Source organism: Cylas formicarius, unplaced genomic scaffold (assembly GCF_029955315.1).
Source record: "Cylas formicarius isolate icCylForm1 unplaced genomic scaffold, icCylForm1.1 PGA_scaffold_3__17_contigs__length_32017465, whole genome shotgun sequence".
NCBI classification, from domain to species: domain Eukaryota; kingdom Metazoa; phylum Arthropoda; class Insecta; order Coleoptera; family Brentidae; genus Cylas; species Cylas formicarius.
Genome location: NW_026844326.1, coordinates 4,469,328 through 4,488,806, shown reverse-complemented (window position 1 = coordinate 4,488,806; position 19,479 = coordinate 4,469,328). Strand labels below are relative to the sequence as shown.

Genomic DNA, 19,479 nt, shown 5'->3' with positions numbered 1-19,479 from the left:
GCAATCTGTTGTATGTTTGACAATTTATGTTGGTTGACAATGAAAAAAAATGAAGGGCGGACGTCTTTCTCGCTTTTGGCTCGGGCCCGGTCAAGTGAAGTCCGACGAGTTTGGCTTGATAGTGATATGGTGGTGAAAACTAAGTTAAACTTATTCAAGTTATGGGCGGAAAGAGTAAACCTGAGTATTGCCAAGTCTTGACAGTGAATGAATCTTACAGAAAATACATATCATTGCGGGTGATAACGTATTGCATGAAAGGAAAAGCGATAAACCAACAGCAGTTCCCTGTAAGCTTATCACAGTTGATTGAATCATTTTAATTATATTTAGCATCATACTATTGTTACGTGCCTACTAAACAATTTTATAGGTTTTCAACTTACAGTGTCCGAATTTTTCTTAAGGCCAGATTTGCAATTTGGTGCAACTTCTGCAAAAAGAATAATTTTGATATGTTTTACCTCTTTATATGAAACAAAAAAAATGTTTCAATAATTATTTTTTATATATCATCCATTTAGAAAATTTTCTTAACCGATTTAAATCAACTTTTGACATTTCACATTTTTGTTTGCGACAAAACATTTCATCAGAGAAAGACTCTATAAAAGGAATACAGGAAATAAAAATGCAACTCGAGATTAAATTCATTCATTTGTTTAAATATATAAATAATCTTATATATATCACACGGAACGGCTTAACTAACGGAAATATACAAGTCGAACAGCCAGACAGTCGTAATTCAAAATTCACCATGACACTGCAAAAATATTTGTCATCAGTTTATTTAATAATTGTTATTTATTTTCCCGGACAAGTATTCCAGTCACTACGGCAAAAAGGCAGCTTTTCAGACACTGAATCGCACAACCACTATAATGTAGAGTTTCTTTAATTGGCATGGCTTAATCGTATGCAATAGAAAAATCCCATCGGAGCACCTGGACGCACAACATTAATCAATCTATGCTCTTATAAAATTGTACAGTGTATCCTATTTTCGATGGTTTTAGGGCGTACCTCCCTTATGAAAGCTAGTGGGTTGCGGTTTACTTTGCTTTTTTATGAAATGAAAGGTGGCACAAATAGAAATGTCAGAGCTATCTTGGATTTTTAGATACAGAGTGATTTTAAAAATAATATACGTATGTATTTAAATTATTTTATTATTATATTGTTACTAACTTTTCAAAAAAATTGCACATAAGAGTTATTTCAAATACATTTTTTGTTTTTTGTTTATAATGAGTAGGCTATGGAAAATATATATTTTTTTTATTATAAATTAGGTAATTTCTTACAAAAATTTGGTGATGTCGAAATAAACTTGTGCGTGTGCAATATTATATACGCATAAATAGGTTATCTCTGCTGTCATTTGAACGATTTTTAAATAGGAAATTTTTCTTCAGGTCGATAAATCGGAACTGAAAATGACTAAGAGGAGAGGTTTATGAACCGAAATGCAAATGACGAAAAATATACACGGAAGAATGGCTTGATAAATTGGCAATGGAAGCATGTCTTTTCAAGTTCTGGATTCACCATTTCCCCAAGTATAAGCTGCCAGATAAAGTACTCATTTTTTATGGGGTTTCGTCCCACTTGGATGCAGGGATAGCGAATGCATCGCATGAATTGCCGCCGATGGATAAGGCTGTCCTTAAAGCTCTCGAGTGGTACTGGGACTGATCGAATAATCGCCAAATTCGCTTCTGGCCATATATCGGCATAGTGCAGCCAAAACCTACTAACTACAACGCAAGTTTTTGTCAATCCAAGGGAAATCCGAGAAGTACAAGGCAAAATAGAAAAAGAAAGGGTGCAATCCTTAATGGACAAACCCATAAAGAATGTATTGCTACAGCAGGAGGAACTAAAGAATAAATGCGACAAGGAGAACAAAAAGTATAAAGGAAAGAGTGCAAAGCAAGTGAAAATGAGAATGAGAATTTTTTTTTCAAAGAAACTTCCACGGGCTACTGTAATGCTTTTTACAAAACTTCTGGATTCCTCCTGCGTCGGTTTTTGCTTAGTCGAAATTGCTGATGTTTCGCCAATCATCCTGTTGGCTTCTTCAGCCCTTCAGTTCAGTCTCGGACAAGCTCTGAAGAAGCCAACGGGATGATTGGCGAAACGTCAGCAATTTCAACTAAGCAAAAACCGACGCAGGAGAAATCCAGAAGTTTTGTAAAAAGCAGAATGAGAATTGTTTTCATCTCTTTAGTTAAGAGCTCTTCAGTAATTCAAAACCCATAAAACAATGGATACAATGCATTCAGTGTAAACTAACCAAAGGCTAGAAGAAGAACAAGGCAAAATAGAAGAAAAAGAAAGAGTGCAATCCTTGATGGATACACCCGAAAAGAACGCATTGCTATAGCAAGAGGAACTAAGGAATAAAATTAACAAGGAAAACAGAAAGTAAAAATGAAAGGGTGCGAAGAAAGTGAAGATAAAGATGAAAATTGTTTTTATCTCCTTTGTTATGAGCCCTTCAGTAATTGAAAATCCAAAAAACGATAGATACAATGTATTCAGTGTCAAGAGCTATGGGACGGCGGATCCCCCTTTTTACGTGCATCCTCTGTGACGGATTAGTTTCATTTATTTTTGGAAAATTACGTTCTTTCTAACCCCTCAAACTTTGGAAGTTATTTCCGAAAGTTGTAGCAAGTTATTGAAAAACAAATTTGTACCAACATGCCCCAGCAAAGTAACAATCTACCCTTGTATTACCGTTTTCAGTGGAGTAAAAACTTTTTGTTTTCTTGTACGAAAAAATCAAAATAATATTTTCTAACAATCAATCCCCGGTCTCCCCTTTATCTCGTTGAATAATTTTTTCTTCCAACTACAATTTTTTCCCTTCATGAAGCCTTGACTATGCTTGAAGATGAGGAAATAGAAGCGGAATCGATAATCCTATAGCTGTGGCGAGTAGCGAAAATTTTGAACACCACGAGACAAACAATTTACCCCCACGTCAAATGCAAGGTGAAGTGAATATTGCTACATCCAGGCTCACCGGTGAAGCTCTAAAGATGATATGCCTTTTTTTGAATTATCAATGAGGATTTTCCAGCAGGTGAATGTGTTTCCAAACTCCGCCGATGAGGATCCTATAAACTCGTCGGAAGACATTTCTGCTAGCTCACTGTTCTTTCGATTTTTCGATAGTTAAATCCTAAAGAAAATTCGCTGAGGAGACAAAACGTTATTCTCAACAAAAAAATCAAAACACTATCATACAAGTCTTCTTTCAATTTTGAAAAATTAAGTGTTGAAGAAAAAAGATCGACCAAATTACGGCCAACTAACCAAAACGGACAAAAATAGAACATACTGTAAATGGTTTAGTTATTATAATCGGAGAATAATAATGCAAAATTTCACCACAACAACAAAAATGTAGTTCCTTCATTTAAAAATCAAAAGCTGCACGTGCAGAAATAACAAAAATTACAACAAAATATCGATCAAACTTAATCGGATCTCGGATGCAAAAAATCTTCCATTTTCCATTAATATTCTCCCAAATATTCACAATTTTCTGTAGTTGCCATAAAAAAATACAAATAAATCACTTCTGTGATATTCAAGCGCAACATTCATTGACAACCTAATCAAATCATGGGGTGTTTTTGAGGAAAATCGAATTTCGAAATGTAATATACATATACAACTGATTATTTGGGAGAAAATTGAAACCTTCACAAGATATGACATTTAATTAATGATGATGTCAATTGCTGCACTTCCGGTTTGAGCGAAAGCAATGATAACTTTTGCATTCTACGCAAAATAGGGCCACATTTCCCAAATATTTTTATGCTTATTTAGAACTGAAATTTGTGTACACGGTGTTTAAAAACGTGCGGCAATATATAAGGGGGTCAGTTCTCAGATCATTTTATGAAAAAATTGATTTTATGAAAAAGATACGGTGTGGATTTTTTTTTTAAATAAATTAATCCAAATATCTTTTCAAGGATTTCAAATGTGGCAGCACTGTCTCTAGTAATAAAAAGCTCATTTGGCCCTAACTTAATGAAAATTCAAGAAACGAAACAGTTGTAGTTTTAGTCGCTCTATCTCAAGGAAGTATCGAAATAAAATTAAAGTCACCGTCGTGTATTTTTATCAATAAATTTTATAAATATTTCAAAGAAAGTTCCACAGAGAACTGTAATACTATTTACAGTATCAGTTACGCAAAAGGAACTCAGGAGAATTGTAAATTGCAAACTTTATAAAGTTGCCCCCACCCCCCTCTAAACCCATTGTTTAATTTATACGTAGAGCCATATTACTAAATACACCGTTGCCAAATTTCAAATAAATCCCTGAGATGATATGTGAATTAATTTACAAAACATTAGTTAAAAAAAGGATCCGAGGAAGCATCCCCTTAAATACTGCCACGTTTTCTTAACACTCTGTAGAGGCCCCTATGACCGCAATAATACTATTTACTATTTATTAATGTAATGATTAACATTTTTTTAGAATAATCTAGTTTTCATAAAAATATTACATATTCGCTTTTTATTTGTATTTATTAAGTAAATGTGGAAAGAGGAAATGCTGAGATTAATTGTTGAGTTTTTGAAATGTGCACCAAGAGGCGTAATTGTTATCTTGAATTTTAAAATTCACTGTGCAAGGTTACAGTGGATGAAATACATCGCAGAAGAGAATAAAAGAGTTCTTTCAATTATCAAGACTTTTAAAAATAGTAAAGCTCCCGGGGAGAATGGGATCACAGTTGAAATGTTAAAGGTTGGTGGAAATAAGCTTTAGAAGACTCTATGTAACGTAATTGAAACAATATGGAAAGAAGAAAAAATGCCCTAGAGATGGAGATAATTTGTCCAATTCGTAAAACGAGAGATGATAACAGCCTGGACCAGAAGCTATATATACTGTTTACTGATTTTAAAAAAGTGTATTATACAGTTAAAAAAGAAAAATTGTATGAATCAATTTCATAATTGGTAGTATCAAATAAAATGGTTAATTTAACAAAGATGATTTTAACAGAAACGGATTATAAAACCATAGAAAAAGTATTGACTGGGCTAAGAAAAGGCGATCCGCTGCCGACATTATTATTTAACATACTATTCGAAACAGTGCTCAGGAAAAGTGGTTCGAAAACTAGAGTTACCGTACTGAACCAAAGACCCTAAATTCTTACATACGCACATTTTTAGCCCCAACAAGGAAAAATCTAGTTAATGCGATAAAGCAGATAGAAGAGTCAGCTACAGAAACAGGTTTGACAATGAATGAACTAAAACAAAGTTTATAGCTCTAGGAGAAAAAGAGTTTAGGAGCTTAAAGACCCCTACGGAGAACCAATTAAAATATTAAAAAAATAGTTCAAGTACAATGCAACAAACGATTTTTTCAATTCATTTACCCAAAAAAAATTTGCTACTTCTGAAACTTATCAGGATTACTACTGACGGCACCGCCTACGCTTAGTAACGGGAGTGTTATAAGTAGCGTCGAATTTTATCGGTTAACCATTTTGGCCATTGCGGTGGTAACCATCATATTCAGGTATCTATTTTACCGACATCATTATTTCAACTATCAACTGTTCGCTCCAGTTTTGACATATCCGTGAGTGGCGCACCAAACAATATGCTGGCTTAGTATTTATTATTTGAAAGATATCAAAGTTCATGTGCCACTCTGCATGCTTACTACATTCTCGGCCAGGATTCTTTCAGATTGCTATACGCACTTGCCAACTTCAGGAGTTTCTACGACAAAATGTGAATATTGTTCTTCTGTAGCAGACGGCATTCCTGCTAGGCCATTCTATAAAAACGTAGGAAGGGAGCTTCCCTCAGGAAAACACGTGCCGCAATCAATGAACAGCTTATTTGGATATTCAAGGAGGACACTGGGAATTCGCCAATGACACTACAAACGATGACGATTATGACGCAGAAGCTGATGTTTCTCTTTTACTACTAGTGAACTCACATGATATAAAACTGAAGCCGAATGCAATCTAAATTGTGATATGAGATTTGATGATATTGGCCATTGGCTAGCCCTTATGGATGGATATGAACAACGCTGCAAGTTAGAGTCAGGTGGAGGTCGTATCGTAGTAAGTGTGAAAAGTGCAACAAACAGAAACTGTTTTGAATGTTTTCATCAATGTTTTAAAATTTTATATCTGCCACTACCTCTCTTCACATTCACAAAGACATTAATAAACAATAGAAAAATATCTTTCTCGACATTCGAAAATAACCGAGGCTGGAAGGGTTAACAAGAAAAAAGGTTATTTCTCATCCATTGCGCGCGCTTCAAATAAGGAATAAAGTAAAAAAAACTCCAAAAGAGCCGCAAAAATTTCCTATTATTGGTAACATGAAGGAAATTGAATACGATTTTATGGGTCCATATTCAGTAGAACTACCAAGAGATTGTCGAAATTCCATGGTCTCTTTTTTTTTGCACAACGTTTCGGGTAGATGTATCAGTACCTGTTATCAAGTGCAGACTAATTTTAATTCTACGGCTAAGCGGCTTATCTAGTAGGCTACAGCGTTCAACAGAGACGGAGTCGGGTCCACCAAAGTGTTGTGTGTTATTCCGCTAGAACGCCAGCATTGGTCTGCCATTTTAAGGCTTAATTTATTTCCACGTTTGGGTTGCTAAAGATGTTTCCGTTGCTTTTAATGAAGACAGCTTCTTCAAACATGCATTTTTTCCCATATGGTTCCCTGTGGACAACCAGAGCTTTGAACTATTTGATGTTGTGTTCTTTGGTATCCATACATGGTTCCCCGATTCCTGATCTTTGGATTTCACCCTTCCTTATGTGTTTCCTATGTTTTTAAATTTTAACGTTTAAGAATGATACAAACTTCATGACAGAACTTCACTACCTCTTGAGGGAGTGATAGACCGCCTTAGATGTTGTGTGCATAACTCTTACTTTCAAGTCAACCCACACAATAATGGAGTACCGATGGATTTCCCTCTCTCTCCGATCTTCGCGAATATATACATAGAACGGTTTGAAACTGGCGCTATGGATCTGGCAATTATCAAACCTAGGGTTGCTATATGTTGATGATACCTTCATCATCTGGAATCCAATGGACAGCTAGAATTTTTTCTCAATCATCTTACATCTTAATTCTTAATTAAATTTACCGTTAAGAAAGAGAATCACGACTGTCTATCCTTTCTAGATGTCTTAGTAAACAGAAATTCTATAAAACCTGCATATACTGGACAGTAGTTAAATTAGGAGTATAACCATTCTGAATTAACCCAACCAAGAATCATCTGAACATTCTGCAAAAGAGCAACACTAATATTGTCCAGTGACGACGCATCAAGCGAAGTAGAATTAAGTAGTATTAATTAAGTCATTCAGAAGGGGCCCAGCTATATGTGCGATTTTGTGTAGGGCGGCATCGGGAAGACGACTGCGCGATTATGTTGTTGGTTTTCTTAGCGAATGTGAATTTAGTTGTTTTAGTGCACATGCACCTTATCAAAACAGTAAAGAGAATTAACCATAGAAATCTTTAATGTAGAAAGATGGATTTGTGACGAAGGCTTAAACCAAGTGAAGTGGAACATGAAGCACAAAGAATAATGGAGGGAGAGACTGGCAGTGACTATGGCGGCATCTACAGTGATACAAGTATCTCATTAGATGAGTATGAACCTAGTGGTAGGGGGCACTACACTTCGTCCGATGACGAAGTGTTGCATGTTGTGAAAGGAAATTCAGAACCCGATAATAATGGCAGCGATGGTCCACCATGCCCCAAGAAAACTATAAGAACACCTACCGCCTTTGACTGAGAACTAGATGAAGAATTCACTCAAAAAAGCTTTGAGTTTTATGCCACAAATTCAGGTTTCGCCGACAATACGGTATTGAACGAAAGCTGCATCGCATTTGATTTTTTTGTCCACTTTTTTATGAAACTCTAATGAGTTTCATGGTCAAAGAAATGAACATTTACGGTAAGAAAAGGATTAACAAGATGGAGGACAATAAACATGGAAAGATATAGAACTAGCAGAGCTTCTTTTTTTTTTGGAGTATGCATTCTTATGGGCAACGGAAAGCGTGAAAATAGCTACAATCTGGCAACCTCACGCTTGACTACACTGCACTCCCTCACGGTTGACGTCACACTGTAGAAGAGCCTCGTAGCCTTAGAATTGAAATGGGTCTGCCCAATACATTCTCTAAACAAAAAATAAAGACAATAGAAGTTCGACAATATGCATAGTTGTAGCAATGTATGAACGGTTTGTACCTTGCATATGTTTCAATAAATGAACCTTTATGTCACCGAAATAAAAAAAACTTCAAACTTTCTCCCAAACAAACGAGGCCGCCATACAACTGGCTCACGTATTTTATTACCGTATCACTTTCACGTCACAAAACATCGACTTTACACCCCTCGCACCCTGTTATTATTATTTTAATTAGGCTCGGTCAGAAACGGTTCGGCGTCATTCGTTCGCGATCAACAGATCGTCGCACTTCGTTACGTTCTGATTGGCCTGATCGTTCTCGTATTCGACGAAGTCGTCGAACAAACTCGGCCACGCCTCGTTGTCGTCGTAGCAGCTCAGGTCATCGCCCACGTGTTCGCTAAAGTTTAAAAACATGTTCCACGTGTCCTTTGGGATGCCCCGAATCAGCGGGTGCGTCTCGAGAAACGTCAGCCATCGGTTCAGTATCGGCGGCTCGCGCACCGTGAACACCAACCGCCACAAAACGACCGCCATATTGGTCGGCAGTATCCTCTGGCCCGATAGTGATTCGAGCCCGAATTTGAACGAAAACCTAAAAGAAAAAAAAAAGTGTAGAACAAAACAGGTACAGGTACATCTGAATTACTCCTCATGCCTGATCCATATATGCCCCATTATACTCTCATATTCCTCATCTATATCTCCGTATACCGGCTGATCTGAACTAATATACATATATACAGAATGATCTAAATTAAGCATTCATCATTGGTAAATTTGTTATGAGGAGAGATACAAAGTCGGTTAAATTAGCAAACTAGTAGAAAAATGTACTCTTTTTAAATGGAATAGCGTGTATATTTTTTACTCTACCGTTAGTAAATAATCAACAGAACATAAACGGTCATATGCAATGTTACCCGAAAATTGAAAACAACGCCAATTTCCACGTTGCAATTTATTGTAAAAAAAATTCGTCTCCTTCTTTTAAGCAAAAACGGTTTCATTATTTCTAAAGATTCGATAAAGGCGCAGAAGAAATGGTCCAAAGAAGACTGTGCAAAATAATGACAGCCCTGCCAAATAGAAAACTAGTTGCCAAAAAATTAGTTTCAATATGCTAATTATTAGTACTCTTATATCAATTGATATCAATTATTTAAATTAATTTTACTGTAGCACTTATTCAAAAATGGTTTTTACACATGAAGAAAAGTGCGATGTTAGAACAGTATTCCGCATGCAGTAAAGCTTGTAAGGGCAAGAGGAAGATACATATACAATCAGCAGAAATAATGAAACCCGCTTTGCAAAACGGAGACGAAAAAATTTTATTATAAGTGAAGACGTGAAAATTTGTGTTCTTGGATATTTTGAAGCATTTCGTGACAATTTTATTCCAGACATAGTTAAAGACTCTAACCTAACCTTTAATACATTTAAGAAAAACAAATTTGGCTCTTACAAATTCTTAGCAGCTCAGGTGCTTTGGCAGGGAATACAGGAATGTTAATTTTGCCACTAAAATATAAAAAATGTTCAGTATATTTTGTGGACTAACCAATCAAAATTTTCAAATTCTAGAATTTACAATCCAAAATATCATTATTGGTCAAGAGAAAATTCATTGCTTGTACATGCCCGAGGTCCACCAGTTTGTTTCTGTATTAATGTTTGTTTCGGTATAATTGGTTTTCGCATTGTTGGTTCATATTTTTACAATGGCACGCTGATCGGTGAGAGGTACATTGTAATTATGACTGCAATTCTTTTCATAAGTAGGCAGAAACTCAATTTCCAACAAGATGGCATATCAGCTCATAACTTCCGAGTCACATATCAATGGACCTATTCTTGGACCTCCTAGGTCACCAGATATAACCCCACTTGATTTCTACTTGTGAGATTATTTCAAGGGCGAAATTTACAAGGAAAGATACCAACACGCTGACGTTTTAAAAGGCCGCAATAAGAGTAAAAATGAACCAGATAGATGATAGAACAATACTAAAGGCAATTCGCTCAATAGAAAAACGTGCTGAAAATGTATAGAATAAATTAATTAGGTTTTTTTTCAATTTTTTTATATACGTGTTTCTTACGGTCAAATAAAGTAATAAAAGGAAAATGGAGTTTTATTTCACAACCACCTATAGCAATCTAGTCCAAAAGAGAACTGTGCTGATAATTCGGTTATTTTCAATTTTAGGCTATTATTGCATATGACCTTTTTTGTTCTGTTGGTAACTTACGGATGTTAGAGTAAAGAATATAAACCCTACTCCATTTAAAAAGTGTGCATTTTCCTAATTTTGTCCTAAACCCCCCAATTGTTTTTCTGTTTTCACCACTACTAGTTTGCTAATTTAACCTACTCATAACAAAGTTATCAATGATGAACAATTAATTCAGATCAGTCTGTATAGTCAAGCATATCCTGAATATACAGGCAGGTTTTTTTTAGTAATGTCCACACCTTTGAAATTTTAAAATCATTTGAGCTTTGCCATTAGTGGTGTTACCATCATTATTTGTTATGTTCAGACCATGGCTTGAAGAAAATTTCGACGACAGAACAAAATCTTGTAGGGATTCTTAACCATTAGGCCAAATAACAAATGAATCATCAACGTAGCGTTCATCAAAGGAAGCAAGATTTCAATGATACAAAAATGGTTGTCATTTATGCTTGCAGTTTTTATATTTTCATAATAAGTATTCTTGGTTGAAACAGTCAGTTACCTCTGAGTCCCCGTGTTAGCAAGCACGTTTACCTTTACAGGTAGAAACTCTGTGCTTACTGATAAATTTTAGCAAGAGAAGGTTTGGTTCCAGATTCTTGGATTTTAATATATCTGAAATAATGTTGTTTGAGGAATGAGTTTCAGGAATAGGGACTTTAGTAAAGAGGGATTCTACTTCAAAATTAACCAAAATATCCTGCGGATCCAATGTAATGCTTTTTAATTGTTCAATAAAATGAAAAAATGAAATTAAGTACAAAAGTATCAGTGTTCCATGTAAAGGATTTTAATTTAGTTGCTAGAAATTTTGCTAGAGAATATGTTGAAGAACCAATGGTCCTGACAAATAGGTCCAAGGGCTAATCCTGGTTTGTGAGTCTTAGAGAGTCCGTAGAGACAAGGAAATTTTAGAGTCACCAGGGATGATAGACTTTTTCTGATAGAGAAGAATTCTTAATAATAGATTTATGGTTCGGTTCTATAGAACTTCAGTAAGTTCGATTCAACAACAACCGACGCAGCAGGAATCCAGAAGTTTTGTAAATAGTATTACAGTAGCCTGTATAAATTTCTTTCAAAAACTGGGAAAGTAGCTTCCAAAAAATCGCTTTATCGCCCATCAAATACAGACCAAAATCACTAACCTGTACAGGTCTTTGAACATGTCGTCGTTTTCTTTGACTTCCTTGACTAAGTCGGGTAGCCTGAGCTGAATGGACTTGATCGAATCGCACTTGATCGACTTCAGGCCGTTGACGAATTCGCTGCGGGAAAAGCGGCACATCTGCTCGGCGCCGAGCTTCCACGCGAGCACCAATACTTTAAACTCGTCCGGAGCGACATTTAGGTCCCTGCAGAATTGGTCGATGCCCTCTGCCAGTATACTATCCTCCAATTCGTCTTTGTAGTGTTCAAAGAGGAAATTCAACTGCCGAACATACATCTTTTTAGAGTTGAAAATTTCGCTTCATTCTCTCAAAAACAGTTTAACTCGAAAACTGCAAACTATAGAAAAAAGTTCTAAATTTATATATACAAGGTGTTCGCTTCCATTCAGTAGGTCGGAATTGACGTTTGATAATGAAAAAAACAAAGATGACCTGGCACAAAGTCATCTATTCCAAAAATTTATAATTTCAAAAATTAATTGACTAGTCAACATTTAAGTTTTGTTATTAGTGAGCCATGATACTGAACCTCTAAAAATAGAATACTTAATTACTTCTATTAAAACATCAAAAATCTGCCATAAAATGTATGACTGAGGTATAGTATATTATACATTGAACTGCTAACATATAGAAAAATGCATTTAAAAATTAGGTACAGGATTTTTTTTTAATGCTCGCATATCTTCTTGCGCATTTTTTACAGTAAACAAAAAATATACAGGACGGATCAAAAAAATTGATGTTGATATCAACTTCCTTTTTCTAAGTGGAACACTATTTTTTTGTATAAAGTAAGTGAAGAAACAAAACAAACACGATCCACAGCGAGTAAAATTAAAAACCTATAAGAAAACAAAATTATCCATTTTTTCATCGTCAAATAGTATTTAGCGATGATGTCATGTTTTGTTTAAATAGTACGGTAAATAAACAAAATTGTAGGCATTGATATGGATGAGAGAAAATCATACACAACGTCCATAAGAAACAAATGTTTGGAGCCGGATTTTGAATAACAAAATTATTGAACCTTATTTCTTAGATTCAAAACTTAATTATAATTTGTTCAAAATTACTTAATTCCAACACTCGCAGTTTTCTTCCCCAATCCGAATCCGCCTGATATACAGATTTGACTTCAACAGCATTGTGCTCTGCCCTATTCTTCTCGATAAATGAGTGAACATTTAAATACGGTATTTCTCGGACAGTGGGTTGGAAGAAGATAGAATGGTCCGCAAGATCTCCAGATATTATTTCTCCAAAAATGTCATTCCAACGTTAATTCAAGTGTAAAACGGAATTGTTTAAAGTCAGTGGGATCTCAAATTGCCGAAATTTGCTATGACTGGCTTACAATGGCGAGAAACAATGGAGTTCCACTCCGTTATTGACTTTGACGGGAAAATCGACTTAGCAAAGTTTTCAGTGCGGTAAATTACGGCATGTCAGAGCAAACTGTAGAGCGAAAAGATCCAGATTAGAGTACCTAGGACGGGGAATATCTGGCGAAGGTATAAGCCCAGGATTGGCAAAGATTCAAGTCTTAAGACATTCGCCTATCCCTAAGAACGTGAAGGAAGTAAAGCAATTTATGGGACTCGCCGGATACTTTCGGAAATTCGTACCTGGTTTGGCTAGTCGCACAGCCAGCATAACAAGGTGAACAAAGCAAAGTGCTCCATTTGAGTGGAAAGAAGAACAAGAAGAAGCCAGGCAATACGTAATAAAGCATTTGACGTTCAGACCACTGCTTGCTATCTATAATCTGGAACTGACTACCGAATTACACACGGATGCAAGTAGTATTGGCTATGAAGCAATTCTAATTCAAAAAAGTTATGATAAAATTAATGTTGTTGCCTACTTTAGCAAGAGGACAACGGATTATGAAGCTAAATATCACTCCTATGAGTTGCTCTCAAATCGCAAGAAAGTTGTTCTTGTGCAAAAAGTTCAATTTTACTCAAAACCACTTAAAAGTACAACGTTTTGAAAATGCCAAGCCTAAAATTTTACCTATTTAAAAAGAATTTAAAATGAAATAAACTTTTCATCGCCACATTCGGTTCATCTATTACATATAACATAATACATGGTTTCTCTAAGATCCCAAAGTTTTTTATCATGCAAGACTGTGCGTCATAAACATTTTATGCGTAACCTATAACGTTCTAATCAATGTTTTTAATTATGATAAAAATGATTATGAGCCGTAATAATAGCTCCTCAGTTCCATTTCCGCCACAGAAGTTTAATTTGAAGATTTTGGTGGCTGTGAAGTTGTGATAGCTAATTAAAATTATATATAGGCCAACACACGCAATACGACGGAATATATTTTGCTTCCATTTCTTTGCATCGGTTTGATGTATTGCTAAAAATTGCCTACGAGCGGATAAAATAGTTAACTGCAACATTATTATCGTATGTTGAATTATACCTGCGTAATCATCTGAAATCCCCACGAAATCGAGTTGAGGTCCAAGTACTTTTTGAAGAAAGACCCTTCAAAACTCAAGACGATATACTTCGAGACACACTTTACCTTAACATCGGATGGTTTGCTCTCGGAGGCACCCATGGCTTGGCGCCTGCCGGGCGGATAAAAACGACTTATGGTAGTGGAGGCGACGTTGGCGACAGTCGATTCCACGGCCGGAGCAAATAGATGGTTACCGTTGGTCAAGATCGCATCTAAGGGAGGCTGGAACGCGGGTACATGACTTGGTGCTGGATACAGACGGGCTTCAGGCATCTCTGAAAACCAAGAACTCGAATTTACTTAAGTACGTAACTTCGGTCATTTACGTAAGCGATCTACTGCATTTTCAACGAGGCGGCGTTGCCGCTTCATGCAAAAAATAGCAAAAACTTTGATGTTATAAATAGCCTCTCCATATTATTGAGTTTTCTGTTCCGCCCTCCATTTTTGCCTCTTTATTTTTAACGTTTTAAACAAATAAATTATTTTCCTTTTTCAAAGAACTGCTAATACTGCTACTGTAATACTAACTGAAACTGGTTTGCATTCTATTCTGTGCCTGCTTATATACTATTTGGGGGAGATGAAGCTAAAAGGTTGTTTAGAGATTTCCGTCACCGCGCCAACTTTCTGAGACTGAAAAACCGGTTGTTGTATTATCCCAAAAACGGAAAACATTTCAAATGTCTAGTCTACCCTAAACAAATTGCCATCTCAAACAGCTAATGAACTTCCACTGGAAAAAGCAAAAATTATTCAAAGGCCCTTCCAATGCGCAATCGCGTTCTATCAACTTTAAGATTCCTAATCACACCGGGGAAACCTAGATTTAAATAATTCAAAACATCTTTTAAATGACAATCGGAACCAAGATTTAAAAAAATATCGGGAAAGTAGGACTTGTGAGTCTAGGGACTTCAAATGGAACTATAGAGAGCATTCTAGTACGACTATGCCCGACCAGAGGCGCAGGGTAAAAGTAGGCTCCAGCCTCCCATAAATTTAGTATTCCATTATGCGGTTAGTGTCGTTAGTGAAATCTAACGCTGATGTTGCTGACACTAGGCACAAAACCCCAAGCACTGACGCGACAGATTGTAATAACCAGATCGATATTTATCGATTAAGGAACTATCCTATCTATCCTAAAATAGTCGTGGAGGCCAATCGACGACCAAACAGCCAGGATATCGAAAACCACAAACCCAAAATCTCCAACAAAAAGGTAAATAACCTCAATTGGTTGTTTACAATTTTAGTGGTTGCAAGATATTCGGAATCTAGAAGATGGTTGGAATCTCTAGGCGAGCACCCGATACAAGATGCGGCACAGATCAGGCCCCGTCCCGCACACGATAAGACACTCCTCGAGTTACCCTCAAAATGTGAAAAATACCAATACAATACGGTAAAGGAGAAACAAGGCTGAATTACAAAAACGATCGGATGAAATGCTTCTAGCTCTCCGCATGGATGAGGTATCCTTTTTATCGAGCTGAGTGGTATTATAAAAACTTTAGGTGTTCTGTTTTTTTTAAAATCTATGACAAAACTAACAAAGGTCATTTCGAAAAAAATTTATTTTCCCTGCGCATTCACCATTCACTCGAACACAACTGACTATCAAAGAAAACTTGAAAATATTCTCATAGACTGATCTCGTCAACCTAAAAAAGATCCTACATCTTCCTACATCACCTACAGAATCCTTGAGAAAATCATCATCCCTCATCACTCTAAAATTCCTCGTCTCTACTGACTCCCTACACAACATAGCGAACACTAACAAAATATCTAGCTTCTATATTAAACCCCTTTACCGGTAAAAATGGTGATTTCTTACTTAATTCCTATAACTTAGTTCGTTTGAAAGTAGAATCCTTGTTTACTAAAGTTCGTGAAATTGTCAACATTATTTCAGATATACTAAAATCCAAAAATCTGGAATCAAATCTTCTCATCTTAATTGAAAAATGCTTGTCTTAACATATTTTTCTTCTAAGGGTCAAATTTCTGAACAAATATCAGTAACGGCTATGGGTACCCTTTTATCGCCAATTATCGCAAATATTATTTATTCAAACTTCATACCCACTAAGACATGTATTACCACTGAATTGCCACTTAATAATATCTTCTTCAACATTCTTGTTAATAGAGATTTACATACATACATTAACAGAAGTTTACAGAAACCCTTCACCATCCAGCCCAAAAATCGTCAAGTATCAATCAATCATCTGAGCCCATAATTGAAACACTTAACATCTGTTCTTATCTTAAAATAATTTTCACATTAGGAATATTAAGCGTTCCATAACTGCCACAGTAATAATATTTACAAATCTTCTGGATTCTAATCATCCCTTCGGCTTCTTCAGAGTTTAGCTGACACTGGTTTGCATTCTACTCCGTGCTTGCTTATCAACTCTCTCTGAACATAATTGAAACAGTTAACATTTGCTCTTCTCTCAAATAATTTTCACAGGAATATTAAACGTTCCGTAACAAGACCTCCCAAAGAAAAGGAATCCAAAACCAACTCCACACTTGCCACTGTAGTTCTTCCTTACATTCAAAAGATTACTGATCACATACCAGTAGTTTATAAGAAATATAATGTTAAAAACTAGATTTACCACTTGTCCAAAACAATCAACATCTTCGATCGAGTCTGAATATTTCTTCAGCAGACCAGAGCAACAGACGAAACTAACATTTTTGCATGTAATCAAATCTTCTGCCAGAGAAAAATCAGAGTATCCATAGAAATCTATGAACTCTGGAGATTTATAAATATTAGGATATCTTATGTTATTTCCAGTTATTTGCGGTTTTAGGGAAATTATTCTCCCTATTTATTATTCAAAAACACCTCAAATTAAATCTTTAGTATGGCCATATTTGAATTCACAGAAGGTGCAAATGTTGGCTTTAAATGTGCGATTATACAATACAAAAAATAATGAAAATTATATTTTGCAAATCTATATTTTAGCAACTATTATGGAAGACAATACACAACATAAATATGAAAGTTTCCGAAATAAACTCAATTTACTGAAAAAATTGGCTTTAGGTAGCCATAAAATTCAGCGCTAGAACATTTGACAGTTAATGGGTTATTATTTTTACTATTATTACTATTAATAATTATATTTTGTGAATGTCCAAAAAAGTCATAAGGTCAAAAGGTCAATGAAATATAATATGCTGATTTAGAATCAATGGACGGACCAGAGGAAGTTTGGTCGATTACGTTTATTAGAAGACAAAAGAGAAAGTGAAACGAGATTTACTGAAACCTGTAAAGCCAAATTTTATTATTAGGTTCTCAAAAATATATAACACAAACGACAATATATCTTTAATTTTTTGAGTAGGCCATGGAAAATATAGCTTTTTTTTTGGAAATAATTTATTTAATTTGTTACAAAATGTTCACCATAAGCTAACAAAGTGTAGGTAAAAGGCAGTATAATTAATCTCGTATCAAAAATAAAGTATTAGTATTTGGAAATTGTATTAGATCCACAGCTTAATTTTTTCCATCACAGGTAAAAAATCATAAAAAAATGTTTTTTTTGGTCGAATTCCTCAGTCCTTGTCGTAATTTCAACCAACCAATCAAAACTTAAATGAATCTGGGCACTGTGACGTATTCATTTAGAGAATTACTTAGTTTCTAATGCCCTTAATTGGTTTCTGAAACTATTCAAAGAAGAAACCCGCTTTTATCACAAAATAATCACTAAACTTACCCTCTTTACTCAATGTCTGCGTGTTGCTTTCCAGGGCCGACGGTTCTGGCTCCTTGAAGCAATTCAAACAATTTCCCATTGGAGGGCCCCAAACCAAACCACCTAGGTTGCTCCGTTAACCTATTTAGCATTTCCTGGCCCAAAACGCAAAAGAAAACAGTTGGAATAATATGCCAACGCGCCTTAAGAGCAAAAGCACTCATTAAAACTGAATTTAAACAAGTAGTTACGTGTTTGTTTTTATAATTTGCCTTGTGCAAACAAAACAATACAAAATCACGGAGAAATACAATATTTACCAACTTACCTCTGTAAATTTAACACGCGGCAACGGTACAGAGGATTACAGCCAGTATTTTTCTTCGTTTTCCACACGAAGTTCTAGTTGGCCGCGGCATTTTCAGATTTCTGACAGCAGAAAATTTTCCATATTCTAACTAACAAGTTTTGCATTTGATGTCAGACTATAATATTGGGACCACAGATTGCGACCGAATTTGACTATCTGAGATCGCATTTCATTTCCGGAAATAATCCTTCTTTTAAATGTTTGTCGCGCTAACACTAAACAAACTTTTTAACGCTCAGATCTTGGATGGGGTAAAAATCGGAAACCTCAGAATGTTTTTCATTACGATTCCAGCAGCTACCCCACATGATACGAATAACATGGCTGCTCATATGGGGACGCGCATGCGCATAGTTAAATCAGCTGAGCTTAAGATTAACCAACTAGACATGGGTATGGTCAAACTTCGATATCAATTCGGTTGATACTAGATCCATTCGTGGAACAGTCAAAAATGATTAGCAAGCATTATGGCATTTAAATAAAAGCGTTCGCTGAAAATGGTGATTTGTTCGTAGACTTAAAATAATTCGCAAACAGGAAAGTAATTTTTAGCTAAGAAGAATCGCATTTCGGATTTATTTGAAAGTGACAGAAGAAATGAATTTATTTATCTGCGTTTGCTATCTGTGGTTATAAATCTCGTACCTACAGTTAGTTGTGTTTATTAAATTTGTTGGAATTGCATTTTGTTTGTCTGTGTAATTTTTTATGTACAAAATATATAAATAAAAATTTAATGTTATCAATTTCTTTCTTATTATGTCTGTGACAAAAAATTTTTTTGCAAAGCAATCTTGCTAACGTCTTTTTAACGATTGATGAATGTTGAAGTTATTTTCATGGAAAATGAAAATTGTGTGCAATTAATAGTTAAAATTGTAATTATTTTTTACCAAACTAGCAACTATCGATCGCGGATTAATGAAAGAAATATTCATAACCGGCTGTTAGTTGTGACGACAAAGTTAGACCAGTTTGAAAATTATACAAATTTCGGCTCGTTTGCAAAACAAAAGTTGCCAATCAGTTTTCAACTGATTACAAACTGTTTGTTGAAGTGTTAGTACTAGCCTTTTTTTTGGTCTTTTATGGGGGCTATACAGGCAATTCCGCGCGCAAGTGTGTCCAGGTAAGTCAGCGAGCAAGTGCGAAACGAATTGCGGCCACACACTATTCAGGTTAAACTCGAGGTTCACCA

The 19,479-nt window shown here is 35.5% G+C and overlaps 1 protein-coding gene across 2 annotated transcripts; it reads right to left on the bottom strand.

Moving 5' to 3' along the window:
* Nucleotides 1-3,312: 3,312 nt before the first annotated feature.
* On the bottom strand, nucleotides 3,313-18,612 carry LOC132699087 (DCN1-like protein 3). Of its 2 annotated transcripts, XM_060665559.1 has the most exons (5): nucleotides 18,237-18,612; nucleotides 17,930-18,063; nucleotides 14,232-14,443; nucleotides 11,657-11,940; nucleotides 3,313-8,860 (listed from the first exon to the last, which is right to left on the bottom strand). In XM_060665559.1, the coding sequence occupies exons 2-5, from the start codon at nucleotides 18,006-18,008 to the stop codon at nucleotides 8,524-8,526; spliced, it is 912 nt and encodes a 303-aa protein (XP_060521542.1). In that variant the 5' UTR covers nucleotides 18,009-18,063; nucleotides 18,237-18,612; the 3' UTR covers nucleotides 3,313-8,523. The 2 variants fall into 2 exon arrangements, with proteins under 2 accessions (XP_060521542.1, XP_060521543.1); XM_060665560.1 differs by lacking the exon at nucleotides 17,930-18,063.
* Between the last annotated feature and the right edge of the window lie 867 nt (nucleotides 18,613-19,479).